A 12,480-nucleotide genomic window follows, 5' to 3' on the forward strand; every position below is an offset into this window, starting at 1 on the left:
ATAGCTACCGAGATCTTTGCAGTTAAGCCATCAGAAACAAACAAACAAACAAAAAAGGCTTTTTTTGGTATTGGCCTAGGAAGCTGTTAACAGTTTCTGCAATATGGGTAAAAAGTGCTTTCCTCAGATGAGCAACAAGCCTAGTGACACTCAGCTCAGCTGTTTTCTTGGTCTGAGTTGGAGAATATGGCATACAAGGCTTGCTATGGGATAAAAAGGAATTACATAACGTCTGGAGAAAATAAAAGTCTTATAAATATTGCTTTAATAATCTGCTTCCATACCATATATAGCAATAGAAACTGGAGTTAGTACACGATTTGTCATTCTAGACTACTGTCCTACCCAAGCACAAAACATCTCAAGATAGCACCTACATTAGGACCATTCCACTGTTATACTGCTTACATTTTATTGTTTATGGTGGCTCTACAGAGTAAGCCGTGGTGCCTAATATATCAAGGCAAACTTCTTTCAGAGCATTATAATCAGTTTGCTACATGAGGAAAATTTTAAATACTCTTTAGATTGTCTTTTTGGTCCTTTCAGAACTGTTAAGAGTTCACCATCATGGTGAAAACATTATGAGATGTTTTGTTTTCTAGTTGGTTCAACCTTCTGGTTAGAGAAGATACTGACACCTTTTTGTGCCTGAAAACTATGTCTATGGTTTTGGGAAGAATAAGGATGGCAGTTAATGGTATATTGATGCAGAAAGTCAGGAGGCTGTTGGTAGAGGCAAAAAACTATAAAACTCTGTCTCTGTTTTTGTACCAATTTGCCAGGTGTCATGAAAATTCTGTCATGTTGGTGTTACATGATTGTTAATTCATGGGAGAGGGTTGTTTGCAACCACGGCCAGTTTATATTGAAAAAAGTGCTGTAATAAACATGTTAATGACATGGAACAAAATGCCATTATTTTGTTTCATAGTTAAAAGACTTCAGTATTTTTTTTCAAATGATTGTCATTTTTGCAAATGAGATACAGTATCCAGTATTTCCAAACACAGGTGTTCAAATAAATAATATTGTTTATAATGACAATGGAAACTTATGCCAAAATAAGAAAATGATACAAAAAAGCGTGAATTCATGAAGTTCCAAAAATCCCTATGCCTGACAATATTAAACTGATTTCCAATATACTGTACTACCTTTTATGTAATCTGGAAGTGATTCCAGGTTTAATATATGAAATACCTCTAGGCTATCTCAGTAAACCTTAGTGAGTTGTTAGGACTTCACAGATGTTTTAAAAGTTCTTTGGGCTCCCAGTTAAGTATAAAGTTATGGGAGTACTGTGTGAAAGGAATCTACCTTTAAAATACCTCATCTTTGCAACTGGAAAGATACACTTTGCAACAGATGCATGCTTGGTTAATTAAAAGGAAGCAACAAGAGGATTAGGTGACATTGAATTTCAGATACAGATACATAGGATTACATTGCAAGGTTGCAGTGTAGAAATACCTGCTGATAACCTCTATTGAACACTTGGGAATTGAGTTTTGAAAAAAATATGAATACAGGACTAGGATAAAAAGCTTGCTTCCCCCCCCCCCACACACACACACTTCCTGAGCAGAGATGACAAGCTGGAGGCTCATCTTTGTCACACCTTCACGTATTTGCAATCATAATTTGAATGAAGATATGGTAACAATTCCTCAGCATTTTAATCAAGCCGCTGCCCCCTATAAAAGCACCTGATTGACCATCTCTAAAATTAACCACATTAGAACCATAGCCTTATATTGATCACTTGTAGAGTAGAGCTTTTCCATTTTCCTAGACCATAAGATAGACCTTTGCATGATAATCTGTTGGTTAATGATTCATGACGAAACTTTAATATGTTAAAAAAGTTCATTTGTAAAGCTCAAGTCATCTTGCAAGTCATGATTCAACAGAGATCTTCTAGGCCTTTTTGAAATGGGATTAGATTAAGATCCAGGTTTGCTTGTTTTTCTAAGAAAAGCAAATTAAGCCTTAAATTTTCCAGTTTTGTAACTTTGTCAGAATATTCAGGAGCAATAAATGAAAAAGAAATCCATTTCAAAGCTGTATGTATTAACCCACTCATCTCAAGTGAGAGAAAGTTCCATCATCGTACTCTGAAGCTTGTAAATGATAGATAGCTTGGAAGAAGAACTTGACATTGTACAATTTGTGACATTTTTTTATACACAGCCTCTATATTAAAAAACAATATTGTTATACATTACCTCTGATGTTAAAAAACAATATTCTGGGGAGAATAGTATTCCTTTCAAAAATTATTGTAGGTGGCCTTCAAACACAGTTTCATGTAAATCAGACAATCCACTATTGATAAACAATCCATTATTGTTTACTGTCTTCAAATAAAAAGTGCATGCCATCTTAATGAAAAAGTATTGTGTTTAAAAGTCTTAAGGAGAGTTTTTTTATGTGTACAAACCTCATAGGTATGTTTGTTTTAGAAGTAGATCCCATATAATTATGTGATTTGTTCCACGCATCATTGTCTTTGGGGGAGTGGGAGGGGTAGAATGCAAATAGTATGGTTTATATACGTGCATCAAACAACAAGATGGATATGCCTAATGATGGGGCTTGTGTTGTGATGTCACGTAATTTTCCATTGTTTTTCTTCTGGATGCTTACTGTTAAGTCATGGGCTCTGGTGAGCAGGAATGAAGACACACAGCTGAGTACAGAGGAACTCATTCTTTATTCAAGCTGGAACTGTACTAGAACTTGGGCCGCTCCCCGCCACAATATATAGCCAAACCCTATGGTAGCAACCAATCAGATTGAACCTGTGCTTGCTGCCCAAGGCTGACCAATTGCAGGACCGGAGACGTCCTGTCTGAGTTGCTGGAGAGCCGTTAGCTCTCCAGCAACGCACGTGGTGTGATACCAAAAGCCCAGTACATAACACTTACATAGATAGGTGTGGAATTACCATTTGAAATTATGACGGCCCTAAATGAACCCCTACATGACAGTCCAACGTTGCAGTGCCCCTACAGTGATGTGATCAAAATTTGGGTGCTTACCATTGTGCTCATCCTTCTGACTGTGGGAGTGCTACTACCAATCCACCCCAATTGAGTCCTCAGCTGCCTAGGAAACCTCTCAGGCTAGAAGGCCTCAACTGCAGGCCCAACCACGTGCAAGCTCCCGTCTCCCCTCTGTCACTCCTGAAAGGCCTGGACCTTCTCTTCTCCTACCATGCCCGGAAGGCACAAGCTGGCTACTCCTAGGTCCAGTTACCTTTCCCTTTCCTTATAGCTGCTGACAGGCATATGCAGCTGATGTGAAGCTCAGCTAAAAAGCTAGGGAAGACATCTTCCTCATGGCTAGAGAGGCAATCTTTCTTAAGGCTGGCCAAGAACAGGAACTGGCTAATGCTGAGGCTTTCTGGGAATGGTGCAGAGGAGGCCAGGGAGAAGGCTAGGCTTTCAGGTAGAGGAAGTCTGCATGTCCCTGGGTCTGGCCGGTTGAGGCCTTCCAGGCATAGTGGGACAGGGAGAAGACCAGGCCTCTTGAGAGGGAGGAGGCCCACATGCTCCTGGACCTGGCTGGCCAAGGCCTTCTGGGCCCCGTAGGTCTCTGCTTGCAGGTGAGCGCTGGTCCTCTCAAGACTTCCCCCTTAGGCACCTTTAACAACTGCAGTGGGGAATGCTGGGATTGTGGTCGTTGAGCAAGGCAGTCACATGGGAGTCTCACCTGACTTGCAACTAAGATTCTGTGGTCCTAAGTTGAGGTCTCTCTGTATTTCCTGTCACCTTATTAAGCCTTGAAAAGAAGTGAAATTTACCAGATGGAGCATTGCACTTGAAATATGTGAATGTTAAGAAATTGAGCTTTCATATTTTCCTGAGCAAATAGTTAATAAGCGAAAAGCAAAACGTGAAGTACAACATGCAAGTTCAATATCCAGTGAGGGCACAGATTGTATATTAGATTGGGTTGGATTGGACTGGATTGGGTTTATTTATATATTTATTTATATCCTGCCTTCATTATTTTTTTATACATAACTCAAGGCAGCGAACATACCTAATACTCCTCCTCCTCTTTTCCCCACAACAACCCTGTGAGGTGGGTAGGGCTAAGAGAGAGTTACTGGCCCAAGATCCCACATTCAGCTGTCATGTGTAATGCAGGACTAGAACTCACAGACTCCTGGTTTTTAAACCAGCATCTTAACTACTACACCAAACTGGCTCTCTTGAATGGCCACTTACTTGATAATTTTCACCTTACCTATTTTCCTAAATGTTGGAAGGTGGCATTAGTCATTCACAATCAGATTCATACACCACTGTTTCAATTCTGTCTGAAAACAGAGGCACAGAAAAGAAACCTGTTTTATCTATCTAAGCTTTATTGTGTGGCTTTTCGGAGGATTTGACAGTTCTCTTGCTTTCATAGTCCCAGTCAAATAAGAAAATATTGGTTTTTAGCCTTTAAAGGGCTATTCCACATAACAGGGAGATTGCATTTGGTCTTGCTGGTTGAAAGTGAAACCTGTTTAATTTCTAAAATGATTTCTCTTTCTCTCTGATCTTGAAATATAACCATTTCAGTCCAGTGCTTTCTCAGGTGGAGAATAAATGTGGTTTACAAGCCTTCCCCACTTCCCCTCCCTTTTCTTCCTTTGCAAACTTCATCAGCACATCTAAGGCTAAATGCTATTGCTAAACTAATTCTCCAATACATCTGAATCTGAAACAGATTTAAACTTCAATTAAAAATCTTCATTTTAAACAAATGTTTATCTTGATGTACAAACTGAAATTATGATTCCTAGTTCAAATTTAAGGGGACCTTCATTATTTGATAAATACACCTCCTTGCTCACTAAAACCTGGATTGATTTAATTACTTCTAAACTGGACCCTAAGATAATAGCTCATTTATCACTTTTCTTTTCTTTGAACATGTTTTCCCCAGACTTTATAAATACATGAGACCACTGTGAGAGAACTGATTCCTGATTCACAAGAAGTAGCATCACAAGATGTAACATACTGTCTAGTTTATTGCCAGCCTGGTATCTTTCAAAGAAAGCTGCCATCTTCTATTGTTTATAATAGAAGTAGAAAAGCTAACTTAATTCAGACACAATAACATCTTGATATAATGGAAAGAAAACAAAAGCTGGGAAAAGCATCATGAACTCAAACATGGTTCAGCTGAATCTGAGAGAATACAAAATTTCCTAATGTCATTCATAAACATATCTTTTTTTGCTTAATTTGTTTAGGCCAAAAAATGGTGGAAAATACTGTGTGGGGCGCAGGATGAAATTTAAATCGTGCAACACTGAACCATGTTCCAAACTAAAGAAAGATTTCCGTGATGAACAGTGTGCTGTCTTTGATGGAAAGCATTTTAACATTAACGGTCTACCTCCTAATGTGCGCTGGGTTCCTAAGTATAGTGGAAGTAAGTACATCAGTAAAACAACTAGGTGCGAGAATTCGCAAGGAATTTGTTTGTTTGTTTATTTGATTTATTTATATCCTGCCTTTATTTTTTTATAAGTAACTTGAGACGATGAACTCAAGGCTAATACTCCTTCCTCCTCCTATTTTCCCTACACTGCTGGCTGCTGGTGAGGAGGGGGCCACGGGGGGGGGATATGGGGCTGGGGCGGTGGTGCACATGCCCACAGAGAGGGCTCTGCGTGTCGCCTCTGGCACGCATGCCATAGGTTCACCACCACTGGATTAGAACAATCCTTTGCTTAGGCGGGCCCAATCTCTCTACCTCCTCTTTGGTTTTGTTCCTATTCTTCAGGTAAGACAAGCTCACTTGTCCCCTGTTTAGCTACACTATTCTCAGGAAGTACAGATAGTCCTCAACTTATGACGAGTCACTTAGCAACTGTTCAAAGTTACAATGAACCTTCCAAAAGCTACTTATGAGTCAGTTCTAGAGTTCTGATGGCTGCATAAATGACCACATTTTGGGCACTTGGTAACTGGGTCACCTTTATGGTCATTTGCAGCATTCTGTGGTCATGTGACTGCAAATTACAACCTTTTCTGCCAGTTTCTGGGCTTTTCTGCCACTTTTTGGGCAAAAATACCTATAGGAATACATTGATTCATTTAATAACTGTGGTGTCACTTAGCGACCGCCACATTTCCTTAACAACCACAATGTTCACTTAATAACTGCCACAAAAAAGTTGTAAAATTGGGTCCGGTCACATGGGTGCCTTAACGTATGATGGCCATGAATTACAACAGAAATTCAGGGCTTCATTACGGTCGTAAGACAAGGACTATTGGTAAGCACCATTGGCATCTGGTGCCTCTTTGTCCTTTTAACTGAGCTGGGAATAGCCCATTGGGTAAAAGATCGGTAATTTGGGCCAAGCAGATGTTGGCAGAGTTTCTCTTTATTTGTTTGTTTGTTTGTTAGTTTTTAAAATTTATTTGCTGCCTATCTCGCCATGGGGCTACTCTAAGTGGCTTACAACAGTAAAAACAGAGAAATGAAAAGTGTAAACATAACAATAAAGTAATGGAGCAACAGAACAAACAATGAAAAATAAAACAATGATACAGCGATGTGAAAATAAAAGACGGGCAAGGGGGAAGCAGGGAGCAAGCAGGGAGGTGGCGTTTGCTATCAATCTAGTAACTACCTCCAGTGTGGTACTCTCCCATTGGGGTTCCCAGGCCAAATGGTAGAGCCAGGTCTTCTGGTTAGAATGCAATATTGCAGGCTAACTCTGCATTCTGTTGCCAGGAGTTCAATCCTGACCAGCTCAAGGTTTGACTCAGCCTTCCATCCTTCTGAAGTCGGTAAAATGAGGACCCATATTGTTGGGGGGCAATATGCTGACTCTGTAAACCGCTTAGAGAGGGCTGTAAAGCTCTGTGAAGCGGTTTATAAGTGTAAGTGCTATTCTTACCAAAGGATAGGAGGCTGGAGGTTAATCTCACCTTAGAGAGTAAGATGTTCCAAAACCTTGAACTGCACCTGGATGCAGATTGGTAGCCAGTGTAGTTCACAGAGCGGAGCTATAATATGAGCCATTCTGGGGTCCCCAAAGACTGCTCTCACTGCTGCTGAAGCTCCCAAATGGATTTCAGGAGTAGCCCCATGTAGAGTGCATTAACTCAGAGGCTGCAGCATGAACTCAGTGCTATTGGTCAACAACAAGAGAACTTTCTTATCAAAGAAAGTGAAAGACCAGATAGAAAATAACCGGATTATTTTGCTTTGACAGTTTTAATGAAAGACCGGTGCAAGCTCTTCTGCAGAGTGGCAGGAAATACAGCTTATTATCAGCTCAGGGACAGGGTTATTGATGGCACCCCTTGTGGCCCAGACACAAATGACATCTGTGTACAAGGACTTTGTCGGGTAAATGTTACTTTATTTTGTTTAACAAGCTAACTATTTTCAAACATGGGTCACGTTTTCCATCTTCTCCTCACATGAACTGATAATTATGTGACATACCCTTAATTTAAGCCAGAGCTCTATTTTATATAATTTGCACAATAGTATTTCTGTTTTACATTACTCCTTGGCTAACCACTGGAAGTGGTAGTAGTAAAGTTCCAAATTGTACAGAATGTCAAGTATGTCAAGCATAAATAAATGCCATCCTAAAGAGAGATGCTGCTTGGTCCCAATGCATGGCTATGTTATGCCAAGTGCGAGAGCTTGGAGGCATCAAATGCCCAAAATGAATCTACCAAAAAAAAAAAAGTCAGTCCAATCTAAACTGGATTTAGCACTAATTGCTTCCTGCTTTAGCAGATGTGTTGCCATTTCTCTGTAAGCAAGAACAGTTCCCTATTAATAGTATAGTATTTGTTTTCAGTGGAAAAAAAATCTCCTATTTCATGTCCAGCAGCTCCAAGTTAACTTAGATCGGGCTTTAATTTTGAAGAACTGCTGTCAGTTTTATTTATTTTATTAAATTTTTATCCTTCCATTATTACTTTATAGTTAACTGAAGGAAATGAACATACATAAACTCCCACCCAGTGGTGGGATTCAGCCGGTTCACACCAGTTCAGCAGAACTGGTAGCTAATTTTTTGTTGCCCAGGCCCAGAATGGACTTCCGGAAGCGGCATCAAACACAGACAACCGGTTGTTCACATATTTGAATCCCACCACTGGTCCCACCTCCTTCCGTTTTCTCCACAACAACAATCCGGTGAGGTGGGTTGGGCCGAGAGAGAATGATTGGCCCAAAGTCATCTAGCTACCTTTCATGCTTAAATTGAGACTAGAACTCACAGACGTCTAGTTTCTAGGCCAGCACCTTACCCGCTACACACCAATCTGGTTCTCTTTAGTTCAGTTGAGCTTAAAATGTGTGTTCTTTTTTGATCCTGCTAGCCACACAAGCCTGACTGAATTAGTAGCTACACTACATCTTGTCACTCGTGCAAATGCAAGCTGATACAAATTTTCCATTCCCTTTTCCTGTCGTTCACCAAATACTTACTCGCATCCAGAGACTTACTTACATAGCAAGGGAGGCAAAAATAATCCTTACCCATCTCAGGAAGCAGAGATAGAGACTGAAATCTCTCTCCCTCATTGCATGCTGAGTTTATTTTACACCTGTCCTCTTACACAAAAACTCGAGGTTTTTAAGAAGAGATTGGACAACCATTTGTCTGAAATGGTATGTAGGGTTTTCTGCCTGAAGAAGGGGTTGGACTAGAAGACCTCCAAGGTCCTTTCCAACTCTGTTATCCTGTTATCTCGGGACCAATCTTGGCATGAAATTTAAAGACAGAAGAATTTATCTGAGGAGAGCCCTGCTCCCCACACCACCTTCCCCGCTTCAATTGCTTTCCTGACCGTCTTCCAAAGAGCCTGTTAGTCAGCTCTTGAGAGACAATTAAGTTTGAAGAGACGAGATGTGAGCAGAATATCATTTTCTACATTTCCATCAGACTTCCACTAGCTTAGGAGTATTATTGTACCAGGAAGACAGCATGCCAGGATAATTCCTTGTGTGTCATCATCCTTCACAAAGTAGCAGCTGCAGCAGCAGGGAACACGGATGGGAACCAGAAAGCCTGTATTGATCTGCACGGGAGTCCTCCGAGTGTTTCGTGTGTGCACCGCTTGTTCCACATGCAATACAGATTGTACTGAACTAAATGGGCTAATTGTCTGATTCAAGTAGAAATCAGCTCTATTCTCTATTGCCACTAAATCCTCTTTTGTTTGAAAATGATTGAAAAGCAGTGGAGAGGCTAAAAAGAAAAAAGTACATTATACGTATCCTGGGCTTTCTGTTTCCTCTGTTTCGTCAGCTCAGCTGCAGTGTCTGAATTGAAACAGACACGTTGCTTCTCTTTCTAGAGAGACTTACAGGATTGGCTTACACATACGTATTTACGAGAACTGTTTAGGTGCCAGGCTTCCCATAAAACGATATAATTTAACTAGGACAGATATAAAAGAATGTCCTGTTTGTAAATGGGAGTCATTTCCTTCCCCAAATGTCTGAATAACTCTGAAAATGCAGTGCAGGAATTACTCTATTGTAAATGAGAAGCTGGTGGAGAAGTATCTAAGATCACATCGTTGTAAGTTTCTGCTTTAAGTGGGAAACTTATTAATAGTAGAAATCTTACTTTCTTAGGGTTGCAGAAGACCTATGTAGTTGAGATTGGCATTATTATGGACAAGTGAACATAGATAATTGGAGCAATTATAGTCATTTTGTTGGGATCACAGTTGCATTCATGATCTGGCTGAAAGCTTCATAAGCCTAGTGCTTAATAACCCAGACTCATCTGTTGTTACAACTGCTACCCATTTCCACAAGGCATAATAATCTTTGTGTAATCTCTGTAGCTCCAGGAGTTCACCTGCCTATCCTGTCTCACTTATCTCCCAGCGTGCTGTATTGCTTTGCACTTCACATGGCTTGAAGCATGCTTACTTTTCATGTCCTAATAGGAGGATGGTTATGATTATTATAGCTTAACAGGATATTGGAAAAATAAAGAATGAATGTGCTGTCAGAGGCCATTGCTGGTAGTATGGTTTTCATTTGCAACCCTGTAAATTCTATCTTATTTTCATATTTGTCCAATTTCATTCTGAACCTTTCTTTCTCTAAAGCAAGCTGGATGTGATCATGTGCTCAATTCCAAAGCCAGAAGGGATAAATGTGGTGTGTGTGGTGGCGATAATTCATCATGCAAAACCATTGCAGGGACATTCAATACGGTGCACTATGGTAAGAAGAGAAAAGCTGTTTGCTAGCAAACTTAACCATATATGACATGTTTTTAAAAAACCAGTACTATAATGAATAAGATTTTGCTTTCAGTTTTTTCATATTTTTTTGTTTCTTGCTATTTGATGATAACATGAAAGTTTTCTACTTGGTTACTGTGATGTTGAATCATAGCAGTTTTTCTTTTTTTTATCATTATTATAAAAAAATACCAAGGCTGCACGTATGCATGAAAAGCTTGACTTTCTGGCTTGTCTTCTCAGGTTATAACACTGTGATACGCATTCCAGCCGGTGCTACAAATATCGACGTACGGCAGCATAGTTACTCAGGGAAACCAGAAGATGATAATTACCTTGGTAAGAGGTGATGCTCTTCAGCAACTGCAAATTAATGTTATTCCCTTCAAAAAAAATAAATGCTCTTTCATATAACTGTTAGTTTGGGAAAAGACACAAAAATCACAACGGCAGTCCTCGTCTTACAGCCATCACTGAATCTGCAAATTTCGGTCATAAGCGGTGACGGTTATATAGTAGGTCACCATGTGACCATGCCTGATTTTAGGATCTTTTTTGCAGTGAATACTGCAAAAAGTACTGCAGTATTCATAAAGTGAATACTGCGGTTGTTAAGCAAACGCCATGATCATGAAGCATAGCCATTGCTCACTATGAGGCGTTTTTTTGCCAGAAACTGGAAGTAAACATTGGTTTCTAGCAAAAATGCCATAAATCACAGTCACGTGACCATGGGATGCTGCAAATGGCGGTAAATATGTACCACTTGCCAAACACCCATAAGGCAATGATGGCATGGGTATATGTGGCCAGAGGTCATAATCTTTTTCACAGTCAATTTTAACTTATTAAGTGATCAGTCATAAGTCAAGGACTATTTGTATTGGGCTTTCCCATATCATTTTAGGATAGGCTCGTATGAACACTTCTTAACAGACTTGGCCATTTAGTCAAGTGTTAATAGTACCATAATTGGCTACATTAAGGGTTGTTTTTTTAAAAAATAAATCATCCTATTCAGAAGGGAGGGTAGAAAATAGACATTTTTATTGATACTCTCACTTCATGTGAAGGATAAAGGCTAAATTTCATAGACATGGGGCATTTTCTTGGGAAAAATTAACTCCCCTCCACCTTGAGTGCGCTATGGTCTGGATGCCCAGGTCTATCTCCTTTCCTATGTTTTAAAAAACTCATTTGAGTGAATGTTGTTGTTTTTTCTCAATTTTGGGTTTGAAATGCAGTTTGGCTTTCTTTCAAAATCTAGAACAGATTTTGCCTTAACTGAAATGTCTATAGAAGCTTTCAATACAATGTATTTACATTTTTTATGCAGTTAAGACTATGAGGCCTTCTATAATGCCTGATGTTGATATTTAGACGTTTTGGAGGAATTTTGTCTCTCTCACTCAGCCTTTCATCCTTCTCAGTTTTTTCATATTTTCCATGATTTGGCCAATTCAAGTCTAATTAATTTAACTGGGTCTATTAAGTATAAATAAGGGACGCGGTGGCTCAGTGGGTTAGGACGCTGAGCCTGTCGATCAGAAGGTCGGCAGTTTGGCGGGTCCTAGCAGTTCGAGAGCACGTAAAAATGCAAGTAGAAAAATAGGGACCACTACGGTGGGAAGGTAACAGCGTTCTGTGCGCCTTTGGGATCCAGTCATGCCGGCCACATGACCACGGAGATGTCCTCGGACAAGTGCTGGCTCTTCGGCTTTGAAACGGAGATGAGCACTGGCCCCTAGAGTCGGAAACGACTAGCATGCATGTGCGGGAGAACCTTTACCTTTTATATTAAGTATAAATCTGGGTCTAGCCATTATTATCTGGCACCATGCAGATAGAATAGAATGTGATGGTGCCTGCATTCTCTATCAGTTGTGTCTTTCCTTATCTCTTGCAGTCTTGTTCAGTCTCCACTGAGCACTCCCTTAGGGCAGTAGAGTAGCAGTGATAAGAAACAGGTGAGAAACTAATTGAGGAAATTCACTATATAACAACAGCAAGCTGATATTATTCAGGAAACAGTACATTTTAAAGGAAGATAGGGTTTCCTGAGCTGAAAGGGAACTATTTTTCTAAGTTTTGAAGTTTTCAGTATAGCTGCAAGTCAAAGACAACACTTTCTAATTTTCCATTTGTAAGTTCAGTTTGGAATTCATTGCACTCTGTACAAATAAAGGAATTCTTTATAATGATACTAGATGGGGAAAAGAGGATA

General features: G+C 39.8%; 1 protein-coding gene across 1 annotated transcript in view; it reads left to right on the plus strand.

The window, feature by feature from the left end:
* ADAMTS9 (ADAM metallopeptidase with thrombospondin type 1 motif 9) overlaps positions 1 to 12,480 on the plus strand; it is a gene marked incomplete at its 5' end in the record, with an annotated part of 162,716 nt that overhangs the window by 49,966 nt on the left and 100,270 nt on the right. Inside the window, 4 exons of the mRNA XM_081319708.1 lie at positions 5,261 to 5,442; positions 7,241 to 7,377; positions 10,119 to 10,236; positions 10,500 to 10,595. Of these exons, the coding sequence (XP_081175834.1) occupies positions 5,261 to 5,442; positions 7,241 to 7,377; positions 10,119 to 10,236; positions 10,500 to 10,595 (533 nt within the window). The remainder of the gene's footprint in view (positions 1 to 5,260; positions 5,443 to 7,240; positions 7,378 to 10,118; positions 10,237 to 10,499; positions 10,596 to 12,480) is intronic.

The sequence above is a fragment of the Vipera berus genome, assembly GCF_964194415.1.
Source record: "Vipera berus genome assembly, chromosome: 2".
NCBI classification, from domain to species: Eukaryota; Metazoa; Chordata; class Lepidosauria; order Squamata; family Viperidae; genus Vipera; species Vipera berus.